This window comes from Camponotus floridanus, unplaced genomic scaffold (genome assembly GCF_003227725.1).
Source record: "Camponotus floridanus strain SB8 unplaced genomic scaffold, Cflo_v7.5 scaffold7, whole genome shotgun sequence".
Lineage (NCBI taxonomy): Eukaryota > Metazoa > Arthropoda > Insecta > Hymenoptera > Formicidae > Camponotus > Camponotus floridanus.
Genome location: NW_020229838.1, coordinates 683,219 through 706,081, shown reverse-complemented (window position 1 = coordinate 706,081; position 22,863 = coordinate 683,219). Strand labels below are relative to the sequence as shown.

At 29.7% G+C, this 22,863-nt stretch overlaps 2 protein-coding genes across 5 annotated transcripts; both read right to left on the bottom strand.

The window, feature by feature from the left end:
* Window positions 1-306: 306 nt before the first annotated feature.
* On the bottom strand, window positions 307-13,902 carry LOC105251563 (zinc transporter 2-like). 3 transcript variants are annotated; one of them, XM_011258457.3, is made up of 8 exons: window positions 13,659-13,902; window positions 3,621-3,805; window positions 2,985-3,101; window positions 2,708-2,856; window positions 1,962-2,113; window positions 1,364-1,565; window positions 908-1,148; window positions 307-556 (listed from the first exon to the last, which is right to left on the bottom strand). In XM_011258457.3, exons 1-8 carry the CDS (start codon window positions 13,721-13,723, stop codon window positions 411-413), a joined length of 1,257 nt encoding a protein of 418 aa, XP_011256759.1. In that variant the 5' UTR covers window positions 13,724-13,902; the 3' UTR covers window positions 307-410. The 3 variants fall into 3 exon arrangements, with proteins under 3 accessions (XP_011256759.1, XP_011256760.1, XP_011256761.1); XM_011258458.3 differs by lacking the exon at window positions 13,659-13,902 and adding an exon at window positions 12,654-12,739; XM_011258459.3 differs by lacking the exon at window positions 13,659-13,902 and adding an exon at window positions 9,823-10,393.
* A 721-nt stretch (window positions 13,903-14,623) lies between these two features.
* Window positions 14,624-22,630, bottom strand: LOC105251562 (UDP-glucose:glycoprotein glucosyltransferase). 2 transcript variants are annotated; one of them, XM_011258455.3, is made up of 24 exons: window positions 22,417-22,630; window positions 21,845-22,058; window positions 21,518-21,756; window positions 21,262-21,444; window positions 21,002-21,174; window positions 20,723-20,918; window positions 20,363-20,576; window positions 20,057-20,277; window positions 19,759-19,980; window positions 19,331-19,689; window positions 19,009-19,252; window positions 18,738-18,929; window positions 18,391-18,649; window positions 18,187-18,298; window positions 17,865-18,050; window positions 17,566-17,772; window positions 17,102-17,494; window positions 16,959-16,973; window positions 16,387-16,564; window positions 16,090-16,272; window positions 15,712-15,987; window positions 15,464-15,580; window positions 15,224-15,362; window positions 14,624-15,154 (listed from the first exon to the last, which is right to left on the bottom strand). In XM_011258455.3, the coding sequence occupies exons 2-24, from the start codon at window positions 22,056-22,058 to the stop codon at window positions 15,117-15,119; spliced, it is 4,560 nt and encodes a 1,519-aa protein (XP_011256757.1). In that variant the 5' UTR covers window positions 22,417-22,630; the 3' UTR covers window positions 14,624-15,116. The 2 variants fall into 2 exon arrangements, with proteins under 2 accessions (XP_011256757.1, XP_011256758.1); XM_011258456.3 differs by lacking the exon at window positions 16,959-16,973.
* Window positions 22,631-22,863: the final 233 nt, after the last annotated feature.

The following is a 22,863-nucleotide window of genomic DNA, read 5'->3' as shown; positions in this document are numbered from 1 at the left end:
TAATATTTATTATTATAATATTTATTATAATAATAATTATTATTATATTTATTATAATTGTTGCAATTATAATAATTGAAGGATACAGCTTAAGTAGAACTAATTATAATTTATCTAAATAAAATAACAAAGAAAACTATTCACATCTAAATATAATGTGTTGTACGAGTGTTATTGACTGAATTCGTGTATTTGTTCACGAAGTTAAAAGACCAAAAGAAAAGAAAAAAAAATAACAAGAGTTCAAAGTAATTGCACGAAGGCACATATACTGCCTTCGTGCATGAAACAATCTCATCGTTCTCATTCGATAAAGTGTCGTAACGATCACGAGACTTTTATTATTATCATCGATGCGAGTCACGCATCTCTTATATCACGACTATACCGCATATAATAATGATAGTGATTTATTGCGGTGGTGCTTTGCATTGTTTACAGTTTTCCATTCGTTCATTAAATTCCTCTATTTGTAACGTCATCTCGAAGAATTTGTATTTATCGTGGATATTTCTCGTGGCGGTGCGTAAGATATTCTGGGGGCTCGCTCCAGGTTCTGTAAGAAACATTACGTTAAATCCTAAACGTTACACATCTTAATAAGAAACAAGTGTCAGATAACAGATGAAATGGACATGAATAATATTTATAATTAGGTGTATACATTGTTGCATATGAAATTTATCAAAAACAGTTTATATAAATTTTTTTCTAAGTCAGAAAATATTGAAACTTAAAGGTTTGCTAAAAGATCTGTCAAGAATATAAATGTTAGAAGTCTAAAAATATTAACTTCTAGCGTCCCCTGAGTAAGATATTTTAAGACTCAAGAGTAATTGAGTTGCATAAGTGAAATATATAAATAAGAAATATATATATTGGATTATATTTTTAGATAAGAGCTTACTTATAGCGAGATGCGCCGACAGGGCAGTTTTGTCGAGCGAGAGCGCCCAAATTCTAAGATTATGAACCTTAACGACTCCATCTATTTGCATGAATGTATTTTCCACTTGGGAATATTCGAAACCTTTGGGAATTCCCTCCATCAGGACGTTAACTACGTCTTTAATAATCGCTACGGTAGTGAGAATAACTAATACGGAGAAGAGAAACGTGCATATCGGATCCACTAAGCTCCACGTCGGCTGAAATATAAACAAATTGATATTTTACGTAATAGTATTTTTTAAAAGAAAGCTGCAAAACTGTAATTTAAATTGATTTATCGAATTACACATATACATATAAATATTAACTTTTTATCGTAAAAGATAACATAATGAAAAAATAAGATTTAATTTTTGTAAAAAAAATTATAAAAGTATTACATATAAATGACATATTAATGAAAATTTGGTACCTTGAAGTAAATGATTAATGCGGCAATGAGTACTCCTACACTTTGAATAAAATCACCTAAAACATGAATGAAAGCGGCGCGTACATTGATATTCTTTTTCTCCGCTTTGAGATCATCATCGAGTACATTTTCCAAGTCATTGTTCCCACCATGGTTATGGCCACCGTGGCTATGGCCATGTTGATGCAACGACAGGCCCATTCTGCAATGCCAAATTATTTATTGCATACGTCTTTCTTTAAGGAAAAGAGATACAAGTGCAGTTTCAAAAATTCTACTACAATCGATATATTTTAAATATGCGTACATTTTTAACGAATCTTTTAAATTAGTAGGCACATAATATTATCAGCATTTTTAAAGCATAAATTTCTCATCAAAAAGACAGATTTTTATATTATTTACTTTTGCTTTAATATTACCAATGATTGTTTAGAGAATGATTCAATTGATGTTACATTATAATTCCGATTATTATCAAAACTTTAGAAACAAACGTGCATGTGATATTATGAATTATATTATATGTGTGTGTGTGAAAGTCCCAAAGCAAAGCTGCGCAAAGCATTAAATAAATATTATCGTTAATATCACTAACACTAGATTTACCACAACACCAACTGCAGATGTGATCAGCATCACTGTCGCGTCTAACTCAAAGTTTTTGTGAACGATTCTTTCAACCGCGAGGTAGAATAAAATGCCAGTGACTACCCATATTAATAAAACTGAAGTCAACGCGCCGATAACCTAAATTAATATATAAAAAAATTTATTAGTTTTCATGTATAATAATAATCTATTATTTTTGCAAAATATACATATGTATATATATATATATATATATATATATATATATATATATGTTATAGATTACGGAAACACACACTGTGACTAAATTTTATCAAATTTTCTATAAATATAATCCATATATATCGTGAATATTTTAAAATTACATGAAAATAATTTTTAATTATATACATAGTATGAAAAATATACTTTCAATATTTTCAAGAAAGTGAAATTAATTAGACACAGATTAGCAATAATAAAGAATAAATATTTTTAACATTTTATATTATTATTAATCTCTATCTGTATTAAATTCATAATTTACTAATATACATAATGTACATAAAATATCGATTATATTCAATATCTTTTTTTAAAATTTGTCACATATATAGAAAAGTATTGTTATATATACAATTATATAATAATTGTATATGCATATATAGAATTATAATATATTGTATATATAATATTATGTATAATATTATGTATATAATATATAATATTAATATAAATTTATCATTTTTATATTTATATAAGAAACCTACTTACTTCTGCACGATACCAACCAAAAGGCATTTTTCTGGTGGCTGGTCTACTTGCAACCCAGATAGAAAAGAGAGATATCATAAACGAGGCAAAGTCAGTTAATAAATGTGCAGCATCGGTCGCTATCGCCAAACTATTCGATAATACTCCGCCTGAGAAAAGAAATTGTCGCTGATAAAATGATATAAAATGACTTGATTAAAAATTGCTTGCCTTTGTAAATACATTCTATGTTCTTTTATATTTTGATAAAGTCATCAGGAATTTTGTTTTATATTACCAACTATTTCTGCTATCATGAAAACGACGCAAAGCACGCTGGCAATCAATAACTTTCTTCGGGCCTTCTTGTCAATCTCCTCGTTTCTTTCTCTGTGACAATGATCTTCCGGAGATACTGAAAGAAAAGAAAACTATAAGAAAAGAAAAAAGAAGTAAATAATATTTATTTAAAAAAGTTCAAAAATTTAAATTCATATATAATTATTAAATGTCAATTATTTTGCATAAGATATATATTATGCTACAATTTTAAAAGGGCGTATTATGAGAAATTTCTCTGCATATATTAACTTTCTTTAACACATGAAATATATTAAAATGACTATTAATTACATATTATTCAATACATATTCAATTATTGCTAACTTTTATTTATTTAATTAATTTTTAATGCACACAATGGTAATTATATAAAACAATTTTTAATAATTTTTTGAATAATTTTTGATGCACACAATAGCAATCATATCAAACAATTTTTTGAACTTTTTTTATTTTTAAAGACAATTGCTAAATCAATATTTTTTTATAAATATTAATTATTATTATTTTTTATTGTTATTTCCTGATATTTTTAATTTTTTTAAATATCACCACATAACTATTTGTTAAATAAAATATATTTTAAACATACTTGGATTCTGCTGATAATCCGTAGCTGCATTTTCATCAAGAGTGCCCTTCACCACTGTGCAACAGCCTGATAATTTTCCGTGAACGCAGAAAATCACCTTCCGCGATGACATTTCATTCTCCTCGTCTTCATTATTGTTAGGCGGGATGCTTGTTCCGTAGCCATAAATCGCCTTGTCTTTAAACCTGTAATCCATTGTAAATTAATTTTGTTTCTTATTTTATTTTGTATTTAAATATTATCAAAAGTTGAATTTTGAGTAGAAAAATAGACGACTTTCTCATATAAATGTGTGCGTTGCTTACTTTAACGCTTTCAATTATGAGACGGAACACTTTCGATTATTATTTCTTATTTATCAAAAAGATATTGTTACTTTCTTTCTGATCTTGTCGCGTAAATAGTGCATGTCCGCTATTTCTCTCAAGTTATATAACAAAAGAAAGTGATTACGTATTTGCTGAATAATAGTATACAAATTAATATTAATGAGGAAATCCAGAAGAGGAAAAATTAAATATCTGTTTTGAGTTTCTTGATAAATATAATTAATTTCGTCTTTCAGGCATCATTTTATGTCAGTTTTATTTTTATTAAAATTTTTTCCAGTATAGTATCGAAATGATATCGATAATAATTAATTTGCCGGTCGACAAATTATGATGGAGACACATCACAGTAATCTCTTAGTTATCTCTGATATCTTATACCTTTTATATTTTCTTAGATAAAATTTATATACAGATATAACTTGTATACACGCTTGTGTGATAAAGAAATGATATAAATATTGATGAAAAAAATAATAATGCAATTGCTGATTAGAATCTAGAATAAAGATTTATTAAAAATCTGCGACTCGCGTACACAATTTTTAAACTTGATTCGCGTATATAACTATTAAACTACAACTATACAACTTGTTTAACTTGTATAAATTTTTCTTTTAATTTTTTTATTGAAATTTAGGTAGATTTTTTCACAAAATCCACAAATATTTCTTATAAATAACATCTATAAGAAATCGAAAAAATATGAAAAAGTATTATTCATTTTATTATTACATCAAGATTTTATCCTAATTATATAATTGTATTAATTATTTAATTTTATAATAAATCTGATGGAAACATTTAAATTTATAATATGTATTGTTGATAATATTACACATTTGATAATGCTACACTTTAATAACATGGTGTGACATTACAAAAGACTTACAGTCCTCGTTTTCTATAAAGGGCCACTATCAACTGCATATCGATAATGCTATATGCACAAACATATGTATAATCATTCATGTGTATACTCACAGACAGTCTTCTATCGCTGGCTGTGGTTCAATGATGATGATAAATGATGCCGTGTGCAAAATCATACGATTAAGAATTATCGATAGACAGTGCTTTGTACACTATTATATTAAAAACTGTGCAAAGAAAGTAAATAAAATCAGATCTGAATCTTTCTCTTTCTTTTTTTTCTAAATTATATATATATATATATATATATATATATATATATATATTTAATTTTTTTAAATTAAATAATTTGAGATATTTACAGAATTTAATTTAAACTTTATATAAAATATTATTATATATACGTTTGTATATCAATTAATAGTGTAATGCTTTCAAATATTTTAAGGTTGATCTGCGGATTGTGTAATAATTAATTAGTTTTATTTTTTTTATAATGAGATTGAGTTGTTAAAATATGAGATTTATAATTCTCATCATATCACCATCGAATTACTAATCGAAATTTTTGTTCGCGGCCAGATTCGAATTAAATTTGCACAATGTTTGTATTCTTTTAATAAAATAGCCTTGGTCTCCATGGAGGCCACTATCTGATCTCGAAACTGTGTCCTTCGGTTAGAAACCTATTATATCGTGATCAGATTGTGATTTTTATATAGATGGCTTCCATACAGATTTTATGTAAATGACTTAAATCAAGGTAATCTAAAAGTTCCTTGAATTCAGAAGAGATACATGAGGGTAATGCAAGGGGTCGCATGAGATATTTATCTTGAGAGTTATGATGAATATGTCTTGATAAAAATTTCTTTTGAAATACGCATGCCCCATTTCAATCCGCTTATCTTCCTCTTCCTACACGCTTGTTGCTTAATGTAAGTGATAATCAGTTTTACAGCTATATGAAAATTCCACTATTTATTACTCTTTTAAATAAAACCAATAAGATCCAATCAATAGAACCAACAGTCTTTTTTTATACTAATTGATAAATTTTGCAAAATAGTTATTTTGTTATTAAGAAGAAGATAGAGATAATTTGTCTCTTTTTCTCTCTCTCTCTCTCTCTCTCTCTGTTATAGGAATTATTATATTAAAAAATTAACTCTTATTTTACAAAGAGAGTGAAGAGAAATAATTTTTATTTTATTAAATAAACTTTTAATTAATGTACATGACTTATAATTAATATACTTGAATTATTATACGCATAGATTATTTTAATTAAATCATTAATTAAAGTTAGTTTCTGAGATTACAATAAGTTTATTCTAATATGTAATTGAACTTTTATAATTTAGTATTTACTTTTTTTATGTATATCACAATATTAAAAATCTTAAGGGAGTTTTTTATTTTTTGTTGGATTTTTTTATATTAAAACTAATCGAAAATATTTTATTGCGAAAATATTTTATTAAATTCAATGTAGATATTCATATTTTAAAAATGCGAATTAATGCAGAATCTTTTTATCCTTCATAAAAATTAATAAGTAAAAAAAATTAAATATATATATATATATATATATATATATATATATTTAAAAATATAATTACCATTAATAAATTTAATTAATTTAGATAATTATATAATAATATAATTAATTAGTCATGCAATTATTAAAAATATAATATATAATTTAATTTTTATATTAAATATTTTATATAATTATTTTATATTAAATATAAAAATTAAATTTATCTTTAATAAGTTAAAAATTATTTTTTTGAGATCGTTCATTTGAATCATATTATGCGGTCAAATGATTTACATGAATTATCACTGCGAGCTTTTATATAACCAGGTATTAAATCAACGACGGTCGCTACCTTTGTTGCACTTGTCGTTATCTTACATCATATTAGTTTCATATTATAAATATACTTTAATATTACGAACTTTAATACTAAGAACAATAATAAAACCTTGTTGAGAGAGAATCGCTCTCATAGGCGTCGACATGGAATATTTTATAGAAAATCACTGAAAAATAGCTGATGAAGACTATGACATAAGCTGTAACAGAAATTCTATAAAGTTATTACTTTTCTTTAAAAAAAATTCCTTAATATTTAATAAAACTCGAAAAATCTAAAAATGTAAACCAAACAGTTTTAATAAAAATAAAATCTGAATGTATTTAATGCAGATAAATGTAAAAATCATAAAAATTATCGAAAATACATTAGCATTGTTTAGAAGACGAGAATACTTTTTTGAACATTCTAATTAATTACTCTGAAAAGTTTGACAGATGCGAGTGCATTTTTCAATATCGCGCCTATGATCATCTCAGAATCGTACAATCGCAATCATACACGTGGACATACATATCTTCCTCCCGACAAGACATTATCATTATAGTTGTAAAAATATCCGCTTTGCAAATGCTGTGTTGCTTGATACTTAACATGAAATGAAACGTATCGATTTAACTGGATTAGTATGTTCGACATAAATGAAGCTCGTAAAATTAAAGCGGAACAAGTTCTGCAAGTGAGTGGACAATATAATATAGTCGCACCCACAATTCTGATTGAACTTTGGATTAGATATTTCTTTATATATTTTTATAAGATGTAATAGACCCGATATAATATCGATAATTATCAATTTAAAAAATTTGTGGTACGGATGCGGTTTTACAGGTAGTACAACGAGAAAGAAAGATCTTATCTAAGAACCGCGAACGTATTAAATTGCGATACTTTTTAAACGATCGTTTATTCCGTAATTAATTGACAGTGTATCTTTAAAGAGGATAGTACAAGATTATTTTATCAAATACTACTATTCAATAAATTTATATAACTTAATTGTCATCACTTTATTATATTTCTTATTGATTTTTAAAATTATATTTTTTTAAAAGATCATTTATGCTTTTTTAAATATAAATTTAAAGAAAATGTTTTCTTTAATATATAACTTCAGAAATAGATATAAATAACTTAGATGAATACATAGAAATCTTATATATATTATTTTTACCGAATGTGCATCTAATCGCCTAATCAATTTAGTTAATCTATTATAATATACTTTTACTTTATTTTAAATTATTTAATAAATGAATGAATACAAATATAAATTCATGAAAGAGATATGAATATCAAAAAGTATTTCAAGGCACTACGTGTCATAGGCACTGGAAGCAATGTTTTTGGGTCATTCGAAACCAGTCCGGTTAGTCTATCTAATATTACAAAAAATTAGAAAATATTTTGTAATGAATAAAAGAGCGGAGATCATAAAAAATTACAATTGTAAGTTTGATATATTAAAAAAATATTGCAGGAAAAACCAGAAAATGGAACAACAAACTAATTCCACGAAAATTACCGTTGGCAACACGAGATGATCGTTTTCGCCCACGATTCGATAAAATATTTCAATTCTTCGGAATTTTATTTTATAGGAGAAATTTTGAAATATTTTATTACGAAATGAATCTCACATAAAAATCGATTTAAAAAGAAGTGTGAAATAAAAAAAATTTGCTCGTTTTATACAAAAAAAATCGCACGTTGTCTCGGATCAAACATAAACAATTTTTGCGAAACAGCTGATCTGTCACTTTTACGCGCGAGAAATTTGTCCCACAACAGCTACGCTCGATCAGACTTAACGGAAAAAACCGTGCGTTTTTTTTTCTTTTTATTAATTCTCGCTAAACTGGTTGCATGACCTCGCATTATGTTCGAGATCCTGTCGTGCGTGCGGCAAAGTGAAGGGGAATCTCTCGCGGCCTTGTTGTTTGCGTACTATAGAACTATATTGCATGCCGCGTACAGTAATTGCGGTAATTTTGGCAATCAGCGCACCGGCACATTCCGACTCTTGTTAATCTACAAAGAGACATTGCCCGAGGAAAGAGAAATCGAAGGGAGAAGCTTTCTCGCGTCGACGACACGTCAACAGGTGGGTCTCGTCGAACGATGACTCGTTAACGATTATACGACGCTGCTATTGCCATATCGCGATAAACAGTAGGAATATTTCTCATAATCTTTTTCCGATAACGACATATATATCGGATATTCCAAGAAATTCTACTGCGTAATATTGTATTCGACACGATGCAATATATGTTTCATAAATACATGAATTTTATAAGATTTAAAAATTATAAGATGCAAAGTACAAAATACAAAATGCATTACAATTCTCGTTAATTCAAACAGTTTTGTTAATAATTTGAAAATAATTAGATCTCAAGCTTTTTCCTTCTAAGATAATTTTCACTTTGGATATAAATAAGGAAATTGTCTAGAAACCTTTCATGCGATACTTATGAATCATCGTAGATAATGTGTTATCGAAAAACTGCAGTGATTAACGATATATTTGCAGACATATAATTTTTCAAACTCTCCTCGCGTTATTTTTCAATAGATTCCAATTAGCACAATCACGCTCCATATATTTTCCTGCTAGAATTTGAGAGAGGGTAGGAGAGTGTACCTTTCGAGAATATACGCGTAAAATATTTCAAAATAGCACTCCATAAAGGATCAAAGCATAGGAAATGAGTGGAACATGACTCTGAAGAGATCAATTGATTAATTTTCCAAAAATCACTTCAATCGATTGCACACCACTCACAAAATTTTAACAGAGAAATCTTCAATTTTCTTCTAGAAATCTCAAAATTTAATTCACGAAGCACCGAGGGAATAATTTAGGCACGTGACAAATCCAAGTATATCCACAGATATCAAATACGGCTCCGAAATTGAACGAATTAACATAGCATCGCGTTGTACAGATCACATTTCAAAATTAAATAATAGTCTCCATAATTTCGTCTCCATAATTTCGTGCAATTTTATCGATTTCGTGTCGATTTTTTCGCTTTTTCAATCGTGAGACAACGTCTTTCGCCTGCCACGCACAATGAAAATAACGAAGACAGAAACACAAAAGGAACTCACAGCTTGATCTTTTCGTCGTCCATGATCGAACAAAGATGAAGAGATCGCGAGTCCAGTCAGCTCGCGGTCGGTCACCAACAATCGAACAACGTCGTCACAATTTTTCCTCGGATAATCCGTCGTCAATTTTGTCGCTCGTGAATGCCAAGCGCCAGAAAAAAAAGGAAGATGAGAAGAAACGCGGATGGAGACGATGACGACGAGGAATGAAACGACGTGTTGTAATCAGCGAAGTCTTGTAATGTCGTCGTGCTGTCGTCCCTCGAATCGTAAAGACGCGAGTGGTGAACACGTGTCACTCGTCAAATGCGAATAAGAGTCCAGCCACGACATGTCCGTGTCTTTCGTTGGAAGAGGATCCACGTCCTGCTCGGTGCCCCTTCGTCCAACAGATAAAACGATTAATATCGAGAGACCTCTCACTCCACCTCTATTTCTCTTTCTCTCTCTTTCTGGTATTTCTACCTTCTCGATCTCTCTGCTTTTCCTCTCAGTTAGTCTGTCTTTATCGCAAACTTCCTCCCACTCAATGATGCGTCCCTCTCTCGCTTCCTTTCTATCTCTACTCTTTTTGTCTCTCTCTGTCTATTTTTTTCTGTCTCCGTTTGATGAAGATATGTCCCATTACAATCGTGACTTCGTCCCACATTTGAAACTCGAAATATACTACATATAATGTTTGGATGCCTTATAACGCTAAATGATGTCTTGCTTGAAGAAATAATTCGAAAATATCCCATATGGCTATAAAAAAATAACTGCTTTTTAAATGAAGATTTTTTTTCTGATGTGTTGTCTTTGAAATATTTGAAAATAATCCCTTTACACAGACTTTACACACATTCACTGATACATTTCGAAACACGAATCTTAAATTTAACGCTTCAATATTCTTGAATCCATATTCATCATTTGGATATCAATAAATAAATCGGATGCAGTTTATTAGGTCCGCAATGGATTTAAGAATCGCGCGATTTATTCATACGATTTATCGGCGAGCACATGCGATCGATTGTCATTCATCTTTCTCTCTCTCGCGCACTGACAGCTTGAACAATAATCGAGCTATTTCTGATACTTGTCTTGTCACATTCATTCGAGAATCTCAAATTCGAGATATTTGGAACCGGGATTTTTAAAAAGTTGTTTATCCAGCTTTCCGCAATATCAGTGATCGATCGTCCAGCGCGAATTTTCGCTCGTGTTTCTTCTTTCACGATTTTATAAAGTGAACAATCTTGCCTTAAAGATCGATAATATATATCTCTTTACAAGAGATCACCAATGCTATACGATAATACTAAGGCGAGAAATTAATCCATTAATCTCGAGTGAATAAGACAAATCAGTGATCACCGAACATGCCATGGATCCCGGATCGAGACTGAACGAATGGCGAACGTGAAACGAACGCGAAACGTTCGCCACATAACTTTCTACAGCTAGGAAGAGAGGCACTGTCGGTGCACGTGTTACACGAACAACACGTTGATTCAGAAATTATTATACGCGTGCTGATTGCTCGTGGAAGCGAGTTAAGCAGAGTATCTCTTGAATGGGATGCAACTGCACTAAATTTTAACAGCGGATACTCTGATTAGCGCGATCGATCTCTAAAGAGCTGATTTTAAAATTCTCAAAATGAAATATTTAAATATCGCCAGCAATTTTTATTTATGATAATAAATTAATAATCTTATGGGACAGAAATATGGAAATGCTGAGATGGAAAAACTTTCGATAAAGATGTTAAGAATTGGCGTATATTTTTAAGTTTTCAAAAAAAGATATAATTATACGGAGAAAAGAATAATGAATAAATAAAATAAATAATTAGAGTTTAAATAAAATAAATATTCTTAAAAAAATATATATGCTCTTTATATTATGCTATATACAATATACAAGATAATTGCTTCTTTTCTGAGATATTAAATTTTCGATGTAACATCTGTATGGAAGAGAGACAAACAAAGAGAAAATTTAAAGTAAAATTTTAAAAAACTTAAAAGAAAATAGTACATTTTTTCTTTTTTTCATTTATAATTAGAATAAAACAGATTAAGAGAAATAGCAATTAAATTAAAACAAATTAAATTAAAACAAATCTAATAATACTAAAAATGTACTTTTGAAGTTTTAGTTATATTATGAAAGTATATATTATATATGTATATCTGTATGTTTTAAATATAACAAAAATTAAACAACCACAATTTTAAATATGTATGATATAAATACGAAATAGTAAAAATTATTCATTCATTAAGCATAATTTTCGAACACGGTTTAACGTTATACAATCATAAGTAATTACATATGCAAATACATGTAATTAAGTAAAATAATAAGAAAAATGAACATCAACGACATAATTAAGCTCTATAACATATATTTATGAATTATCTTTAACCTTCACTTTGTTATCGTTTTGTTGTTAATTTAAATACGTAAAAGACACGGAAGTCAATACAGTGTATAATACGGAAATCTTGCTTTTGATATATGATATATGATCTACAAATTATTAAATAAATTTTCAAATACAACAAAATTATATATTTTGAAATTGCGTCATTTGTGTTATTATTATTCATCATTAGATTAAAATCATTAGTTTATTGAAATTAAGTTTAAATTATTTGTCGGAATAAAATTTTTCACAATATGAAAAAGTGGAAGAACATAATTAATCAATTTTTTTTTTAAATTGTAAAGAATTTTTAAAAAAGAAAATATAAGAAAGTATTATGAATAAGTATTATACAGTAAAGTATAAGAGTAATATATAATATTAAAAAAAATAATATATTAAATTTATTATTTACTCGTCGATGATGCAACCCAAATCCATTTTCGTAGTGATCGACATTCCGGTGCTGAAACGAAACTATCGGTTCCTACTAGTGCGACTGTATTTTGTAATTCTTTCAGCAATATATATCGCGAAGTAGGAGTAGGGTTTCGTGTAACGCAATTGGATACTTGAGACCATATTTTTACATGTATACGGAACCATGAAAAATGTCGTTAAAGTGTCAATCAAAAAGAAAATAATATTTATTAAAGAATAATCTTTCCCTCCCTTTTACCTCACAAAATAAATAAAATACGATCATGCATTATGATAAAAAATGTTATAAAATAATCATGGAATATTTAAAGGTTTGCGTGTCCCTGACGTGAACAATTTAATGTGCGCAATTCAAAATTTTTAAATATACTATATTTTTGTATTAGGATTATAATATTATATTATGATCGTAATAATTAGAATATTAATTTCAAGCTAAATTATTATAAATATTAACAAATTCCTGACAACAATTAGTTGACAAACAAAATTGTTTTTTATTTATCATATTTTTTTGCCAAGAAGAAGTTGATTGATATTCCATAATTTATAAAATAGTTGTAATTATAGATGAAATATTAATCACAGATGAATTATTGGAATATCTTTGATATCGCACAAAACTTGATAAAATAAACGAATTTATTTATTTTATTCTATCAATTTTAGAGGACTTTCTTTTCTGCAAAATTAAACTTTCAATTTCTTCCAAACTACAGAAGAATTTGGCAGAAGATTAAATATTTGCATGTGTATTCTTTCCTATTTAATTTTTTCTTTATTTTTGACACAGGTGTGTTATTTAAATTATTTGAATTTAAACTTATATTTAAATTAAACCATTACTTCATCGCGAATCATATTTATAAAAATACTCATAAAATACATACGTGTAAAACTCTGTCAAATAAGAGGAATTAAGTGATTTTCTTGTTGTATAATAACAATAACACAACATTATTATCGAAGCGTGACTTACTCATTGGCTTTGTTGTTTCGCTCGACAGTCTCTAATTCCACAGAACTATTTCCGCTGTTTTCCATATCGCCCTGAATGAAGTTATGAGGTGGACTGTCGGCGAGGAGAAGCGCGAACGATGCGGGCGCGCGGACAATTGACAGAGGCGAAGCTGAGAGGAGCCAAGTTGATCGGCGGCAAATCTGCGACAGCGCGGGGGTTACGATGCGTCGGGAAATGTCATTAGAGGTGCGTGCTTAGCTCTCTCCTGACGTGTTTACATATAAATATTATGAACGCGGGCGAGAGAGGCGAACGACGCGCGCGCAAGACACGATGATGACCCGGATCGGTGTTCGTTTAATGATTATCTTCTATCCGTTTAACAAAGGCGTTTCTCTTTGATTTGATACAGACGATGCAAGATGATCGATTTGCATCGTTCCAATTTCACGCGTTTGTCGATTCAGAAAATCGAGCAAAATATAAGAGATTATAATAGATATAACAGATTTTTTATAGCAAAAAATTGATTTTTATTTTGCCCTATCGGCATATGTTTGATCTCCGATCGTGAAAGATAAGACGAAATCATTTCAAGCGGTTGTCACATCGTTGTTTTAAAGTTTTCAGATCGATATGATCGAGATCGAGAATTATCAGATTATCAATTGGAATGTTTTTCGAATTTCTTCGTTCGCTTCGCTCTGATTCGCTTCGTTGCCGCGGCCAAAATAAATTCTTTTGAAAAGAACAGTCGTCATTAGCGCGTGAAATGATCCGTGTCGAAAAATGTAGACTATTGTAAAAAATTCATCATTAATAATGGAATTGAGTATTTTCTACGATCGAATATTATTTACGAATAGATTTACTCGTACATATGTCGCATCCACAATGTATCTATTAAGTTTTGATAGTTCCTTTGCCTGTTTTTAAATTTTCTCTTTCTCTACATCTATTATATAAAAGGGAAATATCAAAAATATTTTACAAATGTTACAAGTTTATTCCTTATAACTATCGTAGTAGACAATTATAAATCACATTGGCTTAATAACATGAATTGAACGTGCACGTTCATAAATAACCAGAAGAATACTGTATACTCTCAACAATTATCAATTATTTCGGATTTTATCGAGTTTTCGCATCTGAAGCGAATAAATCTTGTCTTGAAGAAGTAATAACCTTATTCATCATAAGACGCATTTCATAAAATCCATAATTTATGGTTATACAAAATATGGATCTATAAGAACAAGAGTAACAAAAACCCCTTCGGTTCGAATTGTTTCTGAGAGTTTATACGAGTACTGATGGCAAGTATTTACACAAAAAAGTGCCAAATATCAGTTACAAAAGTGAAATATCGAAAATGTTATCAATACTTATTAATCTATTTCAAATGGAAATTTCTTTTTTTAAATTTCCTATAGAATTTTATAAAATTTTTCATAAATTATACATAAATTTAATTTATAATTCTTGATGTTTCGAGACATCATCGACAATTTCTGCAATAAAGAATAAATGTAAAATTTTCGTGTAAAAAACAACAAATATATACACATATAAAAACGTACCGCTCTCTTTTTCCGTTTGTCTGTTTGCATTCTCTATTTTTTGTTGTAGAGTTTTAATTTCTTCGTCATAACCCACCCATTCGGGCAAAATACGCATAGCTGCTTGTAATTTAGCTTCTTTAGTCATTGGATTATTGCACTAAAAAGAAAAAAAAAAGGAAATATTTGAGTAAATATAAAAATATAATTCATTATCATTCATCATCATATATTGATATATGTATAAATGAAAATACATACTAGATCTATGGTTTTAGCATATCGCTTGGAGGCATCATCACACCATGTTTCACACCACAGCCATTCCTGTGGTAATGTCTTGATAGCCACTTGATGAATCATATTATTTGGGAGATCCTAAGATTGATTATCAATTATTTTACAAGTGCAAAAAAATCATAACGATATTTTGGACTAATTAATAAAAATATAATCTATTATCTTCTTTTTATATTTTTATGAATGTTAAAATCATTCGCTTTATGTACCTGATCAAGATTTGACAAGCTGTTTGGATCTTGACTCAATGCTTGATACTGTCCTCGCAATCTATCTCCGGCTGCGATACGACGGAATCGTTTGAGATCCACTACGTATAACGCACTAATGTGATAAGCCCGTCCTTGTAAATGATTTCTCCAATATCCTTGTTTCCAAAACCGGAATCCATCCATTTCAGTTCTACTATCACAGAACGGTGTATATGCATATGGCGCACCGCCGAGATCCAAGGTTGCTAATTCCTTCAAATCTGCTCTTACCACCTGTATAAAAACGATTACGTATAAAGCAATTTTATACAACAAATATTTATATCTTTACAATTTTTTAAAATTGTGTTTGAATTGTGCTTATATTATGTGTACCTGATCAGCATCAACGAATATTATTTTTTTAACGTTCAACGGGAATAACACGTCGAGGAATAAGATCTTGTATCCCCAAATAGTTCTCTGTTTCTCGGTTTGTTGATGAAGCCAACGAGGCCATTTGTATTGAACAAGTTCGTATTCAAAACCATATTCATTAGCCATATGTGGCAAAAAATCCTATGTCAAAGATGAAAAAGATTTTGATAATTATTTTCATAATTAGTATTATTATTTATAAAAATATATATAGATATACATGTTTCATTCTGCTATATGTCGTTAGTCACTTACTTTTACAGTTGGTGAAAGGTAATTCTTTAAGAACCAAAACTTCACTGGCGTCTTGGTATGCTTAATAACACTCAGCATCATGATCTTCAGAAATCTTTCGTATAAATGGCCAGAAGCAAGAGAGAAGATATTTAATTTTTCATCTTGATCTTCATTTTCGTCTGTTGCAGTAAACGTCCTAGTTTTGAAAGTACATCAAAGTACATGTAAGATATATCAAACATTAGTAATAGTTTAGCTACTTGATATCAATCACGATTAGGTTTTTAAATCAATATAAATTACATTATCAAAGGAGAGAGTGATATATTAAGTTAATTAATAGGACAGCAGGCGAAAGACTAGAATACATATTAGTGACTTGGAATTAAAGCAGCTAATGTAAATGAATTAATATAATAAAGTTTAAAATACATTAAGATGATTAATCAAATGTTATAATTTCAAGCCACAAATATGTTCGTTTTCATAATACATATGTATTTTATCCTGGATTTTTTGTCATTTAGTACTTAATTATATGTACTTATAGAAAATGATAGATGTACTTAACTACATAATGAGAAGCTTACCAAAATTTGGCAATGCTAAAAAAGAGAGAACAAATAAAAGTTAAGTTTAAAGGTAACCGAGAATACCATGCTACGCATTAAGTACTAACACCCAGCATTAGGAAATGTGGAAGACAAAAATAGTTCAAGTGAGTTAAACGTACCTAGAAATAGAGTTCCACAATCCGGAATCCTTCTCATCGTCCGATAAAAGATCGAGTCTCGCCTTGTCTGGCTTCTTGGATACCTTGACTTTCAGCACGTGGCTTCTTAAAGAGCTTATTAAAACTTTCACATCATTGCCATTTTGAATAACGTCCTGTCCTTCGACCGTGGTGAAGTCGTATATTTCCGCGGATCTTCCCTGTCGAAGTCGCAGCACCCATTCGCCAGGATTCGCTTTGAGCTGGAAGTATCCTAAATTTGCCATTACTATAGTATCAACCATCACGGGTTGTTTCTCGGTGCCTAATGTGAATTGAAGACCTCTCGGTGGATTTCCCATTACTGCTTCGAAACAATGGCCTTCGAGCAGCAAATATTCCAATTCAAATTCACTAAAACAATATACATATAAAAGTCAGTGAAATTGAAACTAAAAGATTGCATTGTATTTCGATTCTCATACCTATGTACGCCAATCGCGACGTTATCCAGCTTAATGTTGTCTAGATCATAAACACTGCGGACTACTTCTACCAGCCAATTTTCAGGAGCGTGAATATATTGTGTTAGTAATGAAGAAGTGGGAAGTTTTGTGAACTTTGCGATAGAGCCACTGATGTCTCCTTCGGTTGTGAATTGTAGCTCAGGTTCGAGCACAAATCGGTAAAAGCTAAGATGAAATAGAACAATGTGTTATAAAAAAATATATATTATTGAAGGAAAGAATTATGAAGAAAATATAAATAAATAATATTACTTTACCTCTTCAATGGCATGTCGCTATTCTTATCCAAGCAGTTCAAAAATACTTTTATATTACAATTTAAGGCTTGTTGTACTGTTTTCAATATTGGGCCCAATTTTTGAGCACCACGTGAAACCGGATCTACAATGCCGATAAAGTTAAAGGCAACTTTATCGGGATCGACTGCTGGAATTTTTATGACACTGCAAATGAAAATAAGCATTTTTACATATAATATCAATATTCAAGAATTTCACATGTGTTGCAGTCTAAATTTTTGTTTTATATATATATATATATATATATATATATATATATATATTAGGAAAATTATTTTACCTGTGATCATCCCCATGGAAAGGAACATCGTATCGATTTCGTGTTTGAGGACGTGGCACTAAGAGTGAAGTGATCTTCATAATCATATCATCCGTGATATTATTTTCCTCTTCTAGAAAATGTCATAAATACTTCATTATTTCTATTATAATAATTGAAAAAGTATTACAAATAATACATATTGTATATACCACATTATCATACCATATTCATCTTCATTAAAGATTCGGTCCTTGATCAATTTCATAAATAATTTATCTCCATAAGTGCTTTGGCTAAATCTTTCTAATAAAGAAAAATCTTCGCTTGTAAATTCTTCGCCGCTATCTAAGGGACCAATAATACGGCCGTTGCATAAAACTGCTCTCGCTCCCGTTTCCAAGTTTAAGACACTTTTAATATAATGTTGATGTAACAATAATGTTGGATTTTGATTTTCCAACAACGCCGCTACAGATTCATCCTGAAAATCGAGTTATTAATGCGAAATGATTTATAATGTATATATTCAATATGTTCAATATGTATATATCACTTAAAATATTTCTTACTTCAATCTCAAAACTACCATCAGCAATGAGAGCTGCATTATCTTCTTTAATTACTTTACGTGTGTAGAGTATAGCTCTTTCCGGTGACAATGCATTTAATGCAGCAAGAACAATTTTGTTAATATCAGATTTTAAATTCACGTTATCTTCCTCATTAATGATAATGCTAATTCGCGCATCGGTATTTGATTCCTATAGAAAAATAAGAACTTTACATATTCTGTGAAAGTATAGGGAGATTCTATAAAGTTTAATTTTTGAAATCACGTACTACATATTCAAGTGCTTCTCGTAATAATTGTCTGCCAGACAATGATCTCAAATCGGCTACAATCCAAAAGGAATATAAATGATGCACGTTACTGCGGCGTGGTACGAAGAAATAAAGCATCTTCTTCATTAAATAAGTTGATAGATCTTGAGGACTCCACTTGGTATAATCGTCATCTTCAGGAATCGCACCGATTAAATTTAACCATGCGTTCTTGTCCACTTTTAAAATACGCTCATTCAAACTAAAATACGAAATAAAAAGTGAAATAATATGTAAATTTATTGTAACTTGTAGAAATAATTAAAAAAATTATATTTACCGTGGCATAACATTTGGTTGATTCATGAGAAAATCAAGAACGTCATCCCCTTCCGTTACTTCACCGCGATATACTGCTTTCTGTAATGCAGGTGTTTGCGATATAATACTAGATAGTACTGCTTCCTCGTATGATTCGGTATTTATCTGACTGGGCGTCAAAGGTACACCATTCAATAGAGCTTGTGGGAATTTTTTGAAACCACATCGTTTTATAAAATCGCTAGCTAAATGACGTCCCACGTCGTATTCAGATTCTTCTCCAAGAATGTAAGGTATACTGGCAGATGAATCTTTAGATCTGATAACTTTTTTTATATCGTCTATGTCAACACCATCAGGCCCAATATAATTTCCTAACTAAAATAAAAATATATTCATCTTTTCTCTTAATATAGCGAGATATTAAGATATTAAATAAAGCTTTACCTCCGATAAGAAATGTAATGCCTCTTTAGGACTTTTATTGTCTGCAAAATAATGATATGCATTGTTAACTGCAACACTAGCATCGGTTAAACCTGTTACAGATGTATTAAAATTCGTCACAAAGACAAATCCGACTCTCAGTGGAGCAGAATGTGCATAAAGAGATTGTGCTAGAGCTATTAGTGACATGGCATCTTCACTTAGGGGATCAATAATTAATACCTAAAAAAAATCATAGAATTAAGTATTTAAAACAAAATATTAATTATTATCATTTAAAAGAGTCAGCAATACTAACTAGATTATATAAATTTCTCCTAATATTTCTGAGCATGCCAGGGAAAGTTGGTCGTAATAATTCTGTTAATGACCGTGACCATTTACTATAACGTGAATCATTTTCAATATCGTTAATCCAATTAATTGCGGAATCTCTTATATCCATTGCAAAATTTTGATTGTCGGTGCTTCCAGATAAATCCAATGCTAACAATTTACTCATCTTTTTGTTACTAAAACCTGTAATAATTGTAAAAATATAATTCTTAATTTGGAAATATAATAATGAAGTATTTAACTGATACAAATATATAGGTTCTTGTACCAATTTTATGGAGAGATTCCATTACTCGTAATTCGCTTCTCAAAGACTCTAAAAGAGTTAGTACATCAATAGCTTCCAAATCAAAAAATAAGCCATTGATAAAAAGCGCAGTGTCAGTTGGCTGTATATTCAAACTTGCCATAAATATTTCCTGATTTAGTTTCATTTCCTTCTTCATATCACTATTTACTTTAGTTCTAATCAAAGATTTCGCCTATGATATAAAAATACATAAATTGTTATATGATTAAATCATAAATATTATAATAATAATTTGTAATGTATATACACTATGTATATATTTAATCACATATTATCTTAAATCATATGCATTTAGAATCGGATATTTTAAATAAATACCTGCATAGGAAAATTCTGCGATATATCGGTTAAAACATTTATTGCTTCTGCAGAAGGGGAATTCATAATCCTTTCAGCTGCCTGATGACTCAATTCTTGAAACTGCCATACTTTGAAAGCTCCAATCTCATGACTAGTTTCCAATAAATGCATTTGTATTTTATCCAGTTTAGCTTGTTGATCAGGATATAATTTTCTAGAAAAATGATATGTTATAGTAATGCAATGCAAAATATTATACAGAGAGATACAAAGCAAATACTTTACTAACCACCTTACTTTAAAATCATGAAGTTGATTCCTTCAATTTCTTCCATGCCATCATTTTCCACTTCTGAGTCCTTTCCTGTGTTATCCTTGATATCAGAATCGTCTGTCGCTTTGTATTCTGTAGACTTCATTTGCAATTCTACACCATAGCCTGATAAACGTAATTTCTTATCTGCTCTATTCTGTAAATTGTTTTTAATATGAAAAATGCAATTGTTTTACAATATATTAAATGTCTAGGACGATCTAAGATTTCTATCTATTATTACCTTTACATAATGACGAAGGATATAATTGATCTTTTTTGTTTCTGCTATATTTTTTAATTTTTCATGAAAATCAATGAATGTAGAAGTCCCGATCTGACCATATAGTATGATTGCTTTATGATTTTCTGAAGTATCCAAGTATCGATGGTCTACATCATATGTATCTGAAGTTTCCCATGTATCCTGAAAGAACAGAACATGATAATATCCTGCAAATTATATTGAAACAAGAGATTTAAAATTATAAATTACCAACCTGCTCTAATAATAATCTATCTATGTCTTCTAAAGAACAAGTAAATGTTTTGCCAATGTTAACAACATTGTTGCAATCATATAAAGAAACGTTTTTATTCACAGCCATTTGAGAAAACATTTCAACACGTGCGGAATAAATACGTAAAGACAATCCTAATTTAAAAACTGCTATTTCTGATTCAGATAAATATTTTCTAGCCAGTTCCAGAATTAAGTCATAATTTTCTTTTTCTGTACCTGTTTGGAGTAAATTACGAATATTGAAAAAAATGACTATCTTGAGAATATATACTTTATCAAATCAATTAAATTATAACCATATTACCTATTACAAGATCACTAATTTTTGTGGAATATGCATCGATAAATTTCCAAAAGTAATTTGGATTTTCATCGCTGAGATATTCAGCTGCTTCGAGAACCAAAGGTGTCTCATTCCACTTGGCATTAATTAAAGTTGTTACATATTTATTAATCTTATCAGCTCCAAGTTGAGTGGAGCATAACAAGAGTACGTAAAAAAATATGAGCACCCCCATCTGCAACATGAAAAGAAATTATATAAAAATATGTTATCGAGTATATTATAATCTCATTTTTATTAATAAAACGATAGATTTTAAACAAAAAGACGCATTTTTAAGTAGAACAAAGAACTGAAGAAGACTGTTTTGGTAACAAAATTTCGTATGCTAAATCTTCACTGAAATTCGCTGTCAATTGTATTTTAATACACGTGTCGATCACATTCGACACATCAACGTGTACGATGTCAGATCAAATCCATACGTGCCACATCCGGTAATCATTGACAAGTACTATTACGTTTACACGGTGCTCTCTAATTTCGCCGATAACCTAACAAGACTCTCTCTCTCGCTGAGATCCTTTACGTACCTCTAAAGCTTTACAAAAAAATTATTTTAACTACGAAGAAGATGCATCAATGATTATAGTCAATCCATGCAGCACACATGCCACGCGCGCAATATCTTGAGACAGCGAACAGCTGATCTACGAGCAATCGGAATCGGAGTATCCGGACTATCATACAGTGATGCAATGTACGACGCTTGTATATATCGTCGCAAATGCTGATAACTGGTGGCTGGCCATTAATCAGAGATTTCAATGAAACAGAATGGCGCAATATTTTCGGAATACGTTCGGAAATCTTATCCGTACAGTAGCACTTAATTGACCAATTAGGATAGAGAGATCGTCTTTTTCCTCTTATCCTGATTGGTCAGTTAAACAATACTTTATCCTACGAGTAAGATTTTCGAACGCCCTCTCGACAGATCGTGTATAACGTTCTACTAGCGCGAGAATCTTGGTCGGATT